General features: G+C 37.8%; 1 protein-coding gene across 3 annotated transcripts in view; it reads right to left on the bottom strand.

Moving 5' to 3' along the window:
* Window positions 1-4,976: 4,976 nt before the first annotated feature.
* Window positions 4,977-17,198, bottom strand: part of LOC140732171 (polypeptide N-acetylgalactosaminyltransferase 15-like) — a 72,743-nt gene continuing 60,521 nt past the window's right edge. Inside the window, exons 7-11 of one of the 3 annotated variants that reach the window (XM_073054416.1) lie at window positions 15,369-15,518; window positions 13,806-13,907; window positions 12,651-12,794; window positions 8,556-8,624; window positions 7,369-7,503 (exon numbers count right to left, since the gene is read on the bottom strand). In XM_073054416.1, coding sequence (XP_072910517.1) covers window positions 8,583-8,624; window positions 12,651-12,794; window positions 13,806-13,907; window positions 15,369-15,518 — 438 coding nt within the window. In that variant the 3' untranslated portion in view covers window positions 7,369-7,503; window positions 8,556-8,582. Of the gene's footprint in view, window positions 7,504-8,555; window positions 8,625-12,650; window positions 12,795-13,805; window positions 13,908-15,368; window positions 15,519-17,198 lie in introns of all 3 variants that reach the window. The other 2 variants (XM_073054415.1, XR_012100009.1) reach the window with 2 other exon arrangements.

Here is a 17,198-nt window from a genome sequence, read left to right as displayed (position 1 = left end):
GTTGTGTTCTTTGTACATACTGTGGGTTACTAAGAACAAACCATATCCTGGAAGAATTAAAACTAGAATTTTTATTTAACAGCAACCAAGTTTAACATTCAAGCTTCTCGATCATTCTGCCAGTTCTGCACATCCTCATAGCTCGGTCCAATCACGTTCTGACACGTGACACATGATATCACCACAGTTGTATCATGTTCTGGTATGGAAATTCAAATGTGCAGGAATCTAGAGTGTGGTGGACTCAGCCCAGAACATCACTGGCATATTCCTTCCCATCATTGGTAGGTGCTACTTCTAAAAGGCAACATCCATCAGCAAAATCCCCATCATCCTAGCCATCTTCTAAGAGTACCATCAGGCAAGAGGTACAGAAGCCTGAAGTCCCACACCACCAAGTTTAAAAATAGTTACTTCCCTTAAACTATTTAGTTTTTGAACTAACTGGCACAACCCTAATTAGTGCAATGTAACAACACTATATAAACCTTGATCACTTTTTTACTAAGATGGACTTTTTTATTCTTATGGTGTTATTACTTGTAAAAAAAAGTGTATAATTTATGTTTTTCTTGAGAATGTTACATAGCAAATGCTATGTGCTTACTGCTGCAAGTAAGTTTTTAATTGCACCCATGCATTAATATCCAAACACTTTAATTCATATTTATAGATATAGAAAACTAAGTGTCAGTGAACCTGGTAAGATCAGAGGGAGTAAGGCCTCTGCGAGTTTCTAGAAGTGCGAGAAATGTAGACAGGTGAGTTTCCAGGGAATGTGGACAGTGTTAGGGCGCGAGTCCAGGGAGTGCGGATGGTGGGATCCCAATGAGTTAGATACTAGACAATTGAGATTTCTGAATACTGTTATGGTAGATTATCAGGTTTACACTATCTAAGATGGGTAAATGGAAGGAGAAATGTGGGAGTTGGTGAGCAAAGGTAAGAAAAATAGATTACGAGGAAATAATGGGGAAATGAAATTGCTCTGAAAGCTGACAGAGAGTTGACAGCCAGTTGGCATTCTGTCATAAGTAAGATCGTAAGATATAGGAGCAGAATTAGGCCATTCAGTCCATCGAGTCTGAGTATTGACAAATCCTTAGCCAGTGCTATTTTAATAAAACATTTGTTTAGTGGTACTTTTTTTAATGTGAAAATCCCATAGAGTGATAGATAGATAGATAGATAGATACTTTATTCATCCCCATGGGGAAATTCAACATTTTTTTCCAATGTCCCATACACTTGTTGTAGCAAAACTAATTACATACAATACTTAACTCAGTAAAAATATGATATGCATCTAAATCACTCTCTCAAAAAGCATTAATAATAGCTTTTAAAAAGTTCTTAAATAGTTTACTTAAATACATTAAATACAATCAACCCCGGCACTTTAACATATCTTACTCCTGGCGGTTGAATTGTAAAGCCTAATGGCATTGGGGAGTATTGACCTCTTCATCCTGTCTGAGGAGCATTGCATCGATAGCACCCTGTCGCTGAAACTGCTTCTCTGTCTCTGTATGGTGCTATGTAGAGGATGTTCAGGGTTTTCCGTGTTTAATCATTTTTGCAAATGAGCACAAATCATGAGAACTAGCATGAATTTGGAACTAGTCCTGCTGTAAAATGCTATGGAATCTTGTGCTTATGAGCATATGTTGAGTGTTTAAATGAGCCTGGGCCACCCAATTACATCTACATAACCAATTAACCTACTAACCTGTACATCTTTGGATGTGGGTGGAAACTGGAGCACCAGGTCACAAAATTCTTACAGATAGTGGCACAATTGAATTTAAGTCACTGGCGCTGTAATAGTGTTAAACTAACCACTATGCTATGTTTTACCTTGTACTACCTCAACACACTATTGTAATTGATCTGTATAAATGGTATGCATTACAAGTTTCTCACTCAACGTTGGTACATGGGGCAGTGATAATCCAATTTATTGGAAAAGGAGACATTTCTCCTCTAGAACTTAATGGAATCTTTTTCCAAAGTTAGCAGTGTGTGTGTGTCTGATTCAGTGGCGACTGAACTTCTGTACCCATGAGAATATTAATTGAAATTGTTTATGTATTGAAATATGATCGAATCAGAGACAGGTTTACTATCACTGTCTTATGTGATGAAATTTGTAGCAGTGCAGACTCATAAAGTTACTATAAGTTTTAAAAAAAGAAAGTGCAAAATAAATGGACAATGAGGTTGTATTAATGAGTTCATGGAGCATTCAGAAATCTGACGATGAAAGGGAAGAAACTGCTTCTGAATCACAGAATGTGAGTCGTCAGGCTCCTATACCTCCTCCCTGACAGTAGTATCAAGAAGAGGACATTCCTGATTGGTGAGGGTCCTAAACGATGGTTGCTGCTGCCTTGAGGCACCACCTCTTGAAGATGTCCTTTACGATGGGAAGTGCTGTGTCTGTGATGGAAGTAGTGAAGTCTACAACCCTCTGGAGTCCCTTCTGATCCTATGCACTGGAGCCTCCAAAGCTGTGAACTGTAATAGGGTGAACAAGTGACTCTTCCACTCCATCCAATGCACTCCATAATTCTGTAATCCTTTCTCTCATAATCTGCCTCTTTTCTTTCCCAGCCTGACCCCCAATTCTGACCTCTTGAACTCCACAAATTTAATACACAAATGCTTTAGACTTAAGCATGTTAAACCTCTCTGGCTCTACCTCTCTTTTCTTTTTTTAATAGCTCCTTAAAACCTGCCTCTGAACAAACTTATTTTCATTTCACTCAGTATCTTTTTACCTTTCTTGCAGTTAAATTTTGTTTGACAGTTCTCTTGGGATGGTGTTTTATTACTACAACTTGTGCTATATAACTGAAGTGCCCCCAGGCCACTCTGAGCTATTTGTTCATTATATTTTTATAAAGCTTCAATAGAACACTTGCTAAATTTAAGAAGGTATATGAATCAGCGAAGCTTTTAGAAGACCCAAGAGCAAGCTTAGACACTAGAATGATGATTAACGTCAACAATAAAACCTTCTAGTTCCTGTAAATATTGCAGCACAGAAACCAGCAAATCAGTCTATGATTTATGTTGCTGTTTACCTTCCACAAAAACTGTTCTGATACACCTGATTTTCAAAATACCTTAACCAATTTTCCATAGCCAATCTAATCTTGAATATTAATATATTATCTGTCCCATTGTACCTGCTCTGTTATCCTTAAGTCACATTTATTTATTTATTTATTTTTGTTTCAAATTTATTTGATTTAAACTTTATGTCTGCCTGCTTATTCTAGTCTGATCTGCAACTAAAAGCTGCCTGTTTTTAATTACCCTTTCTTATCTGAATTTATAAGTTACCTTCAACACAATGTACATTTGGCCAACTATCTGGTTTGTGAATAGGAATTTAGTTGTAAAATAAAATAGATATACATGTTTGTAAAATATAAATGACTTTCACTTATGCTGTCTTAATTTTGTGAGATAAATATCTGACCACTGCGCAAATTAATTCACACCATTGCTTTATAAATGAAGGTGGTATTCTAACAGAAGATTTGTTCCAGATTTTATTCATGCTTTCATTGAAGAAGAATTTCCTGATATCAGTCTTTAAATAATATTTTTCTGTTTTAAAACCCCTGGTTCTTTTGCACTTTAAGGAAATATTACTCATGGAGGCACATAGCACAAACACTAAATTGTTGTTTGAGTCCAACTTTATCCAGTTTAGTCTAATTAATTTATAATTCAAGGAATGAAGTAACTGAAATTGATTAATGGAGACACAAGACACTCCATATGCTGGGATCTGAAGCAATGACAATCAGATGGAGAAACACAGCAGTCAAACACCACCTATGGGAATGAAGGGATTGCTGATGTTTCAGGTTGAAATCCTACATCAGGGCTAATTTTAATAATTAAAAATGTTGGAGAATATATTTCTATTCCAGTGATCTCTCCCATCTAGTAGTGTGAGAGAAACAAGCCTTTGAGAACGCTATCTCTAATATGTTCCCTTTCAAATCCTACACCATCTTGACTTGGAAGTATGTGTTGGGATAAATTCATAATCTAATGACAACATAGCAAGAGTCCTTTCAATCCAGTTGCTCCCACTTCACTGTCCCTCTCCCTATAATCGTGCAAATGCTTTCTCTTCAGATACTTATCCAGCTCCTTTTTGGATAGTATAATTGAACTTGTCTCCACTGTAGATTGAGCGAGATAGGGCTTTTCTCTTTGGAGAGGAGGATAAGAGGTGACTTAAAGGTGTACAAGATAAAAGGCATAGATCAAATGGATAGCCAGAGACTTTTTCCCAGTAAAGAGATGGCTAATGCAAAAGGGAATAACTTGATGGTGATGGAAGGAATGGATAAGTGGGTTGTCAGAGGTAGTTTGTTTTTTTTAAGAGAGTGATGGGTGCATGGAACACATGGCCAGGGGTGGTGATAAAGGCAGATACATCTGGGACATTTAAACTCTTAGATAGGTATGTGGATGATTGAATAATGGAGGGCCATGTGGGAGGGAAGTGTTAGATTGATCTTGGAGTAGGTTAAAGGGTCAGCACAGTATTTTGGGCCTTAGGGCCTATATTGTGCTGTACTTTTCTATGCTCTATTCCAGACCCTAGGAACTTGCAGCATAGGAAGTTCATGTTAGATTTTGGTTGCTTTGCCAATTGCCTTCATTCCATCAACCCTTGTTCTTCATCCTTCCACCAGTGAGAGCATTTTTCAATTATTTTAACCCTATGAGGGTACTGGAAAAAAGGCTAGTTTGATCTGGATTATGCAGTGAGGAAGGATTAATTGATAATACAGTTGTCAAGGGGCTTTTGAAGGAAGAGTGACCATAATAAGATGAAATTAACAATAAGGTTAAAAGTGATTAGTTCAATGCCGTAGTCTCAAATCTAAATACATTGGCATGGGTCGAGTTGACTATGACTGAGAGAATACATTGAACAATATGATAGTGGTCAAAATCAAAGTCAAGTTTATTGTCATATGGGCAAGTACATGTACGCAAGGTGCAATGAGAAACAGCATTTGCGGCACATCGCTTCATATCAGCACCAATAACAAGAAAAAAACATAAACAATTTGTACACATTTTACAAGAAAACATAATTAGGACAAAATAAAACAAAGTTAACTTTAGTGCCAAATGATAAAGTGATTATAGTGTTACTAAACTGCAGTGATTGGGGTTGTGCCAATTGGTTCAAGAGCCAAATGACTGAAGGAAAGTAGTTGTTCTTGTACATGGTGGTGTGGATTGTGGGACTTCTATACCCCTGCCTGATGGTAGCTGTAAACGGATGGGATGGCCAGAATCGAGGGGACATTTGATGATGGTTAGGCAATGTCTGACATTAAAGAAATAACATATTTGTGGAAAGTACTGGATGAATTCCAAGGAGAGGAATATCACATTGCCAAATCGGTTGCTCTGCATCTTAATTTAAAAAGGCACACAATATTAGAGAAAATCAAAGATAGACAAATTGAAAGAATTATTAGTCAAAAATATTACTAGAGAAGTTGGTGTGCTTGAAAGTTGAAAAACTAAGGGTTGCTTGGATTTCCAGCATTTGCAGATTTTCTCTTATTTGTAAACCAAAGATTTGATGATTGATTTACACTACAGTTTTGAAGGACGTGACTTTGGAGATAGTAACTGCTCTGGTTAATATCTTTCTAAATTTTATAGATTCTGGAAGTGTTCCTGTGGATTGCAGAGTAATGAGAGAAAAAGAAAACAAACTACAAACTAGTTAACATCAGTGGTAGGAATAATGCTGGAATCTATAACAAGAATACCTTGAAAAGGACAATAGGATTGAACAATGCCAATGTAGATTGACAAAAGAAAAATCACGTTTTACAAAACAGCTGGAATTCTTTAAGACTTTGATAAAAACTAGAGGAACCAGTGGATGTGTTTTATTTGCATTGTGGAAGGAATTTGATATGTTTCTGCAAAATGGCAATCAACAAGATTAGAGCATGTGGATTTGGAAGTAATATATAACATGGGTTGAATATTGGTTAATCAGTCAGAAAGCAAAGATTAGCAAACTATTAATAAACTTATAACTGCTTGTGTGGTAATGGTTAGTGTGTTAAAACTAGATTTGCTGTAATGATTTGTCATGTGACTAAGGTTTTGTCATATGACAAGATGTTTGATCATGTGGATAAAAGGAGATTTTGGACTGATGGCAAGTCCTTCACTTTTCGATCAGGATTGTGAACGGTACCAAGTGTTATAAACAGAGAAGATGCTTGTCCATTCACTGTTGTTAGGAGTCCAGAGCAAACAAAGGAATGTAATAATACTCTTTTGCTTGAGAAATGTTTGTTTCTTAAATCAATTGAGTGGACTTCTTTTTTTAACCATGTTGACCTTCATACAATTGCCATCACTGAGGATCTCTGCAGCTATGAGCAATGACAATTAAGGCAAACTGTTTTCTGCATGTTACTAATTGTTTATTAAAACAATTTTCTCATATTGATTGGATCAGTATTGTATTGTAATAAACCAGGACTTTGTGATAGACACTTGTCCATTTGAACAGTGCCTTTGATTCCTGGATGTGTTAATATCAGTTCACTTTGCTTCCAGATTTTATTTCACCTTTAAGTTGTGCTGTTGCTGATACCCTGCCTAATGGGTTATGATTAAACTATTCTCCATCCCCAAAAGCATTTCCCTCAATGTTTTTGGACAACTAAATATGTATGTTACACAATTTAATTTGTTGATTAGATTGTATTTTTACCTAGTCTGCAATGGGATATCAGATATTCCTAGGTTTTTAAATTTTGATTTATTTAGCTTGAGCCATCGACTATTGCAGTGTTTGCTTTCTTATTTCAGTTTGAAAACAAGCTGTATTTAATACAATGGGAAAAATACGACAACTTGACTGGAATGCTGTTGAAATTTATTTTTTCTTATTTAATCATTAAAGTACACAGTGCTGTTCAACAAAATTTAAATATATAAAAAGTGAAAATACACAATAAATGGATCCTGCTTTTGCTATTTATTAGTTTAGTTTCTGCTGTAGTAACCATTGTTACAGGTAGGGTTTAGAGGGATCAATTATGCCACAAGATTGTTTTTAATCATCATTTCCAGCTCCGTTGGAAATGATGGCATAGAAATATTTAAAGTTTCCTCTCCTATTATGAGGGTTTCCTTCGGTGCAAAAAAATGTACAAGGCACAATTTGTGGTCAGTAGTCTAGGTTCTGCACATCCTTGAAATGCTTCACAACTCCTGACCAGACAGGAGGATATGAACTGCAGCCATCACATAATATGTGTCAGGAATGATCGCTCATCTCTCATTTATGACTGACAGTTGCTCAAATCGCCACAACTGTTGAGTGGCAAACTTGTTGCATGGTCTCAGAAACAAGTCTTGGCTTGTAGCATTCCTTATTGCCTCGATGCACTTCCCAGAAAAGACGTGGATAATTTCTCCACTCTGCAAAGTAAAATCAGAATATCCACTTAGATCCCTGTTGCACAAGAAGCACATAATCCCTTAAGTAACAAGTAGGAAAGCCAAAAATCTGATCAAAATTACACTCATTTTCTTCTTAATTCTCAACAGCGCCTCTCAGAGTCTATCTAACTCTATGTCCCAGTTGTGAGAGGTGGAAATGGGTAAAGCTAGCCAAGAGGGCCCTGGTGAAGCTGTATAGGCCAATCCCTCTACACTGGATACAATGGAATACAGAAACATTGATGAACTCCAACCATAGCATCGACTTTGTGAGAAGAGGCTCCTCAATGAGTGAGCACATGACACGAACGATGGGGACAGTACACTCCTGCTCCACCCTTGAGAAACTGGCTCAGAGCAGAGGATAATGGAGACGCAAGGTTATTGATGGCCTATGCTCCACTGGGAGCTAAGAGACCAAGAATAAAAGGAATCTTCAACAGCAGTCATTTAAGTTTAATTTAATTAGCTGATTCTTTTCCCCTCACAACACTCCCTGGAGATAAACTTCAAAAGAGCAAATAAAATGATTTATTTTGCCAGGCTGTTTCCCTTTTGAATTATTTTTCTAATTTTGCTTTAATAAAAAACACTGGACATAGCTCTGAATGCAGAGGGTATATTGCTGGAAAATTATGGATGTATTGTTCAGAGGATTCTGCCTATTTAAGGTTAAGGACAGAGAATCATGGACAAAGTACTTGTGCTTTTCTGTTAGTCTGCCTGCTTTCTATGCACTCATGCCAATGTTACAGATCTAGAAATTTATGTCCTCCAATTTCTTTCTTCTGATATATTTGCACAAAAATACATTTATTCACATAAATGCTTCCATTACAGATATAAACCCAATATATTTTTACAATATACAAAAATCAAATATTCCAGGTATTAAATAAAAAACCTTAATAGTTTCATCCTAAACAAGCCAATCCAGGGTTTAGTGAGATTTGAAATTCTACAGTGCTTTCCTTGTTATTTTTTGCAGGAAAACTGTTTAAAATGGCTATTAAACTGTTTATGTTGTTTACCTGGGGTTTCCTGGCCATTTGCCGGAGTTACAATGTGATGTGAAAAACTTCACAGAATTTCAGGCTCACCTGCAATAGATGTACTAGTCATAAACTTACCACTGAAACAAATTAAAGTTAAATTTATGAATCCTAAACAAAGTTGTCATAACATCAGTTTAATGACCAGGTATCTGAACAGCTCTAAATGTCCAATCTATATGAGGAGTAAGCAATTTAACATGCTAATTTATACCAGTTTGCTAACTGGTGGTAAGGTCTCTTTGACTACCTTGCCTGCAGATTGAAACAGGCAAATCAGAAGTGAGCTAGAGATATATCTGTCCTTTGCTCTGTTCCCATCAATTGTTTTCATTTGCCTCACTTGTGTCTTGAATTGGCGACCTTTTAGTTTAAACAGTGTTTGGGGAGAGCAGTGTCAGGATTTGAAAGCCAGCCACTGCCTGCAACCTGTTCCAATTTGGAAGAAGGACACTTGGGTACGGAGGATCAGCTTGGCCAACACCCTGCATTTGATGTAGTCAGTGTGGGTGGGGCAGTGACTGGACCTAGTGCAATCAGGTCCAGTGTGGGAAGTGGTCATTACCCCAGTACAGAGAAGTAGAATCCTGGCTAACTGGGTGGTGATTAGGGCAGAGGGACTTTTAACACTGTTAACACTTTCAGCTGCCTGGTTTTCATCCTAAAACATGCAGCATTTGTGAAAAATACAGTCCATGGTAGTAACTAATGAATCTATTAGAATTCTAAGAATATTTGGTATATTAAGGGTTTTATGTCCTCCAACTGAACAGAGAAGGAAAAAGGCTTTGACTGATGTTTGAGGAAATGCCTTAAAGCACATTTTTAATAAATACAAATTTCAAATGTTATTTATTACATTGTAAGTGAAGACATTTTGGAAGGGAGAAAATAAGTTGAAAAGTAACCAGTTGATTCCCGTGGTCTCCTGCCAAAAACTTCACTAGAGAATGTGTGAAAACGAAGGATCAATGCAAATGGGCATTTTACCAAGGTTCCACTTACTTTTCCACAATGTCACAAAAAATATAAACTAACATTACAGATGTGTAAATCCCATGCTCTTCCTTAATATTTCACCAGTATTACTTATAGAACTGCATGATAGCTGACTCCTGTTCCAGGTCATTCAGCATTATCAACGTGAGGACAAGAATTAGGTTTTAAAATATACTGACATTAACATGTAACAGCTCCAGTAAAACATCATATTAATAGAAGCATAACACAAAGAGATCTTGTTTGTAAAACAACATTAGAAATTATCCTAATGGAAAGGATTCTTAGGGATAGGAGTTAAGGGCATTTGGAGAAGCATGGTCTAATAAGGGATAATCAGCATGGCTTTGTGCAGGGCGGGTCATGTCAGACTAATGTCAATGAATCTTTTGAGAAGGTAAGAAAGGTGACTGATGAAATTAAGCAAGGATCCTTTGCTCAATTGTATTGGTCCATGCCATAAAAAAAAGGTTTGGGAACCCCTGGTCTAAATAGTTGCGTATAAAGCTTTTTTAAGTATATAAAGGGTAAAAGAGAGTCAAGGAGAAAATGAGACCAATACAAAATGAGGACAGAGATACTGTAATGACAGATGCAGAGATGGGAGAGGAACTGAATGCAATTTTGCATCCGTCTTCACAGTAGAAGATATCTGCAGTATACCAAACATTCAAGAGTGTCAGGGAGTGTCGGTGAGCAGTGAAAATTTACAATTGAGAAGGTGCTCAGGAAGCTTAAAGGTCTGAGGGTGGATAAATATTCTGGACTTGATGGAATGCACCTTTGGGTTCTGAAGGAAGTAGCTGGAGAGAATGCGGAGGCATTAACAATAATCATTCAAAAATCGATAGATGCTGACACTGTACCGGATGACTGGAAAACTGCAAATGTTATTCCTCTACTTAAGAAGGGTGGAGGCAGCAGAAAGGAAACTATAGACCTGTTGGCCTGACATCAGTGATTGGGAAGTTGCTGGAATCAATTGTTGGGGATGAGATTACGGAGTACCTGGAAGCACATGACAAGATGGGCCAAAGCCAGCATGGTTTCCTGAAAGGAAAATCCTGCCTGACAAACCTACTACAATTCCTTCAGGAAATTACAAGCAGGGTAGACAAAGGAGATGCAGTAGATGTGGTGTACTTGGATTTTCAGAAGGCCTTTGACAAGGTGCCACATATGAGTCTGTTTAGCAAGATAAGAGCCCATGGAATTACAGGGAAGTTACTAGCATGGGTGGAACATTGGCTGGTTGGCAAAAAACAGAGAGTGGGAATAAAGGGATCCTTGTCTGGCTGACTGCCAAATACCAGTAGAGTTCCACGGGCGTCGGTGTTGGGACCACTGCTTTTTACCATATATGTCAATGATTTGGACTATGGTATTAATGGATTTGTGGCTAACTTTGCCGATGATACTGTCACGCAGGTGAGAAACTGCTAGAAAATTCAGCAGTCTAATGAACAAGGAGACAATTAAAAGAGAGAGAGGACCCTGACTTGGTTTTGATAACAATTTTAATTGTGATCTTGATAGAGAGAGTACGGTGCCAGCTGAGACACGAGCTGGGAAGTCGCCATGGTAACAGCTCAGAGTGGTTGAGCTAACGGACGGTTGGAATTCCGGATGGAATATAAAAGTTGAGGCTTTGGTCTGATAACGGCAGAGGAGACGTGACATGGGAGAAGTGCGGAAGCTACCTGAGAAACCACTGGTGGAGTTTAAGACCACCACGAGGGTGGAGGCCATGGACCGATTAATTTCGACCCGTGATTACCAGTGTGGGTAAGAGCTTGCCCGTGGGGGTCTGCTGGTGGTGAACCCGTGCCATGGGTTAGTAGACCGTTCCCTAGAAGGGGCTCTGTCCATCTGTGTCTGTGTGGGGTTCACACGAAGTGACTCTAAAGATTTCGGAAGCAAGAACAACTAAAGCTGCCAAATTAAGCAGCAACTCAATTAACTCTCTCTCTCTCTCTCTCTCCATCAATTCAACTCGACGCAACACAAAGTGAACTGAACTGCTTAAACTTACCTGACACCATAAGACTGATATCTACCTCCGGGACTATTTGTATCCACACACACACATTTATGGAGATATTTAATAGTTTATAACCTGTATCGTATTATCCGGTTTTAATGATATTAATTCATAGCAGTAATAAATATAGTGCTAATTGTAAACCAGACTCCAGGTGTGTTCCATTTCTGCTGGTCCTTTTCAACTTGTCACGGGATTCGTGACAAAGTAAAGATAAGTGGAGGATTGGGTAGTGTGGAGGAAAAAGACAGCCTGTAGAGAGACTTAGATAGTTTAAGGGAATGGGCAAAGAAGTGCAGTGAATTCAAAATACAGAGATGCAAAGGGACTTGGGAGTCCTTGTGCAGGATAGCCTAATGGTTAACCTCTAGGTTGAGTCAGTGGTGAAGGTGGCGAATGCAATGTTGGCATTCATTTCTAGAGGTATAGAATATAAGAGCAGGGATGTGATGTTGAGGCCCTATAAGGCACTCGTGAGACCACATTTGGTGTATTGTGTGTTGTTTTGGGCTCCTTATTTTAGAAAGGATATACTGACATTGGAGAGAGTTCAAAAAAAGATTCATGTGAATGATTTCAGGAATGAAAGGTTACCCAATGAGGAATGTCTGGCAGCTCTTCGGCTGTATTCCCTGAAGTTCAGGAGAATGAAGGGGGATCTCATAGAACCATTCCGAATGTTAAAAGGCCTGAAAAGATTAGATATGGCGAAGTTATTTCCCATGGTAGGGGGTTCTAGGACAAGAGGACAGGACTTCAGGATTGAAGGACGTCCATTTAGAACAGAGATGCGGAGAAATTACTTCAGTCAGAGTGGGAAATCTGTGGAATTTGTTGCCATGAGCGACTGTGGAGGCCAAGTAATTGGGTGTATTTAAGGCAGAGATAGATAAGATCATGATTAGCCAGGGCATCAAAGGGTATGGGGTGAAGGTAGGGGAAAGACTTGGTGGACTGAATGGCCTACTTCTGCTCCTATATCTTATGGTCTTATGATCTTATAATTGTCAATAAATGATTAGAGACTGACAAACCTTCTGCACATTCCATTGCTGTTGTGATTCCATCCTGTTCTTGCTGGTACAGTTCTGTAATATGATCTGGTCATCTCTGACATCAATGCAAAGTTCTACCATGGCACCAAACCGGATTTCCCTTATACTGTTATATTCAAAGTGCTATATATTAAAAAAAAAGATAGATTTGTAATATAACAGTTTTAAAGAAATTCATCAAAATTGGAAATAACCTATTTTGGTGCAACCTAATCAAGTTCCTGTTAAAATTACTAGTTAAACATACTGCATAGTTAACTACTTATTTTCTCTAAATTAACTGCAAGTTACTGCTGTCCTATTTTAAAAACAGCTTACAAATGGGACGGGATCGAATAAAATCAGTTCAGATGTTTGCCCAACCTTAAGTTCTTGACTTTATTAATTGAAGAATAGAATAAAGCAATAAACCCATAGCTAAGGCTGGGAGGGTGATTTTGGCAAAGTTCCTAAGATATTGAGGAGAAACAATGGGTTGGATAGAGAGCAAGTATTTCTGTTGCTGGGAAATCCAAGATAAGAGGGCAGAGGTTAAAAATTAGAGCTGGGTCTTTCAAGAGTAAAGTTGGGAAACACTTTCTTCACAGTGTGGTTTAAAATTGCAACATTTTTCAACTGGATAATTATTAGTTTTATATCTGATAGTAGAAGTTTATTTTAAATCAAATTAATTAGAAAACATGGAATAAAAGTAGGTATAAAGAGTTGAACTAGAAATCAACAATGATTTTATTGAATGGAGGAACAGCCAAGGGGTTAAGAGCCAATTTATTTTTCTATTAAATTTAACTGTTTGAAGCTATAACAAACTAGCACTTTCAACTTACAGGAATCTAAATTTGGTAGACCAAGCAGGAGCTGGAACCACTATATGCAATTACAAATATTCAATATAATAAGTATGAAAGCAATTAGCTCCATTGAACTTCAGACTTCTGCCTGTACAATGGGTCTTGAGTTATTCAGTTATGAAGATGTCAGCAATTCATTAATTGACATTTACTGTCAAAGATTTATGTTAATAATGAATTAATATCAGGATTGGAATTGATAACTGTTCACAATTACAATATTAAGTGAACCAGATATTTATCAGTGGAATTTTCTTAGAATATTAGATACTGGAGGTATTACCTGATTCCCATTTCCACTGCATGGTGCGAGGACAATGGGGTATCCACTGGTACTCCATTTAGTTTCATAATCTGCACAAAAACCTGTACCAATATTGTACAGCTGGAAGTAAGAAATAAATGCAATAAATGAGGACATTGATAATCATCATTCTTTCCACTGCTCAATATTTTACATTCTCTCTTTCAGAAAGGGCAATTAAGTGTTCAAGATAATTTACAGGAAGTAATTAAATATTCCTTCAGTCTCTTTATTCTTTAATCAAATAGCTCCTCATTAAACTTAGAACACTATCCCATTTTTTGAGGTATGACATAGATTCTTTAAAGAATAAGGCTTGGTGAAACTTATAACAAGTTGTTACTTTTGTTTATATGTAGCGTATTATTTCAAACTTCGATGATTTATAGTGTAGTGTACTGTTTCTGTATGCAACACTGTTTGTAATACTCACAATAAAAGCATTGAAACAGAAATGCAGAAAATACTCTGAAGTTAAGAAGCATCTCTGAAAAAAGAAACAGTTTGAAGACCCTTTATCAGAATGGGAAAAGTTGGAAAATATGGTAGTCTTTAGAATGGAGAATGAGAATAATGCATATAGAATAATCAGGTGAGGTCAAAATGTTGTTGTGATAACTGTTGGTGAAGCTGTGTAGCTGATTGATTAACGAAGGCAACTAGAAAACTAAGGGATGGGACATATTAAAGACGTGAAATGCAGGGAGGTGCTGCTGCTGATATCTGAAATCAAATGGAGAATGCTAGAAAAGCCCAGCAATGGGCAAAGTTTGCAGAGCAGGTTAAAACTCAATTGATATTACAGTTAGAAAACCTTACAGAAGAGAATAGTCAGTTTTGATACAAACATGAAGAACACACTATCCGAAATTGTTAAATTCAATGTCAGGTCCTAAGAGACCACAGTGTGCCTGGACCGTGCATAAAGTGCTGTCTGCAGTCGAGCTTACTGCTATATTTCCTTTCAGGATAGGAAGCCATATCAGCCCATCAGATCCATGCAGGGCTATCAGTGCTGTTGTGTTCCCCAACTAATTTTCCCTTTGGGATACACTGGAATAACATAGAACCATAGACATATAGATTAGAGTGGGATAGCTGGGAGTTACAATGGGATTGATCTCCCAAGTTTCTGCAACAGATCACTCCTGCATTTCACACTGTTAACATGCCCTGTTGTTTTATGCTCTTAACTTCTCTCATTGTTTTCAGTCTTGCAATCATTGGAATCAGCTGGGAAATCATAACCTCATCTTATTATAGACTTTCCTTTTGTCCTTCCCCCATCCCCTGCAGAATTACAAATAGTTTTTTCACTTTCCCAGCTCTGATGATGTTTTGCAACTGGAAATATCAGTACTGTTTCACTTTCCACAGATGCTGTCCAAACTCCTGAATGTTCTAATACTTTCTGTTTTTATTCTATGTTTCTATTTTTGTTTTTAGCTAGGATGTATACCTAAAGGGAACTTCATGTAGAAAGCTTTCTGTTCTTCTGATTTATTTTAATTAGAATAGCAAACAGAACGTTAGATAAAATACCAAAAACCTTTGTCTTGTCTCCCCAGAATATCCTGGCTTGTCCTCGGGCACATAAAGTTCTGGGTAGATGTTAGTTAAAAACCAGTGGAAATTCTTACAGCTTAGTCTCTTCCGCAGTTGCATTCGTTCCTTACAGTCAGGCACCTCAGCCTACCAAAATGAGTGGAAAAACAGATAATAGTGAAAAACCAGTCTCTGAATTGAGCTAAATTGATTTCAATGAAACATTAACTCTTCCTTTTCTTCATTTACTGACTGGCAACTATGCCATTTCAACTTTCTTTCCATTCTTAAATCAATAAACATCTAACAATGTGTTTTGTAATCTCTGTAATGAGCTTCAGGAAATAATATTTTGGCATACATGATGAGTGACTGGTGATAGCTGAGTGACTCATGACATATGTTAAATATACAAGCTGGGGAGCAACAGGTATCTTTGGACTTGTGGTTTACCAAGTCTCCCACCACTCGGGGGTTCATTGCTGAGATTTGTTCATAACTGTGGCGTTGCACTATGTGTCCACTGAGAAGGATGAAGGCAAACTGGATGATGTTGACTTGAAAATCTTTTAAACAGGTTAATCAGATAATTTTTCATGGACCGTGACTGACTGAATAGGTCTCACAGAACTTATTTTGTATATTAGAAAGGAAAGATGAAATTGTGCTACAATGCATGATCAAGAGGCAATTGAAACACAGGTCTCCAATTACAGTGTCATAGAACACTACTGTACAGAAAAATGCCCTTCAGCCCATCTAGTCCATGCTGAATTTTTAATCTGCCTCGTCCCATTGACTTGCACCCAGACCATGGCCCTCCATACCCCTCCTATCCATGTACCTATCCAAATTTCTCTTAAATGGTGACATTGAATATGTATCTATCACTTCCACTGGCAGCTCGTTTCACATTCTCAGCAGGCGCTGAGTGAAGAAGTTCCCTCTCAGGTTCTCCTTAAACATTTTGCTTCTTACCCTTAACCCATGACCTCCAGTTCTAGTCTCATCCAACCTCAGTGGTAAAAGCCTGCTTGCATTTGCCCTCATTCTCCTATGCTGTAGGGAATAAAGTCCGAATGCATTCAACCTTCCCCTCTAACTCAGGTCCTCAAGTGTTAATGGGTAGTATATTGGAATGATAACTTTTCATAATATTATCTTACTCTAGTTTGCTGTCATTTTTTACAGAAAATACTTTTCATCTTGACCTCTTTAAGAAGGGAGAGAGGCAGAAGAAAGGAAATTATAGGCCACAAACAGGAGAAAAGCTGCAGATGCTGGAAATCCAAACAACACAGGACCTTGGTTCTTGGCCCAAAATGTGGACTGTACTTTTTGCCATAGATGCTATCTGGCCTGCTGAGTTCCTCCAGCATTCTGTGTGAAATTGTAGGCCAGGTAGCCTGACTTCAGTAGTTGGGAAGATGTTGGTGTCCATTATTAAGGATGAGGTTTTGGGGTACTTCGAGGCACATGTTAAATTAGGCCAAAGTCAGCATGGTTTCCTTAAGGGGAAATCTTGCCTGACAAATCTATTGGAATTCTTTGAGGAAATAACAGGTAGGAGAGACAAAGGGGAGTTAGTAGATGTTGTTTACTTGGATTATCAGGAGGCCTTTCACAAGGTGCCGCATATGAGACTGCTTCACCAGTTCACCCCATAGTATAACAGGAAAGATACTAGCATTGGCAGAAGATTAGCTGACTGGCAGGAGGCAAAGAGTGGGAGTAAAGCGAGCCTATTCTAACTGGTTGACTAGTGGTGTTCTGCAGGGTTTGGTATTGGGACAGTTTCTTTTCACGTTATATGTCAATGATTATGGA

This window comes from Hemitrygon akajei, chromosome 8, assembly GCF_048418815.1.
Source record: "Hemitrygon akajei chromosome 8, sHemAka1.3, whole genome shotgun sequence".
Lineage (NCBI taxonomy): Eukaryota > Metazoa > Chordata > Chondrichthyes > Myliobatiformes > Dasyatidae > Hemitrygon > Hemitrygon akajei.
The sequence above is the reverse complement of the archived record's forward strand: the minus strand, read 5'-3'. Positions and strand labels throughout refer to the sequence as shown.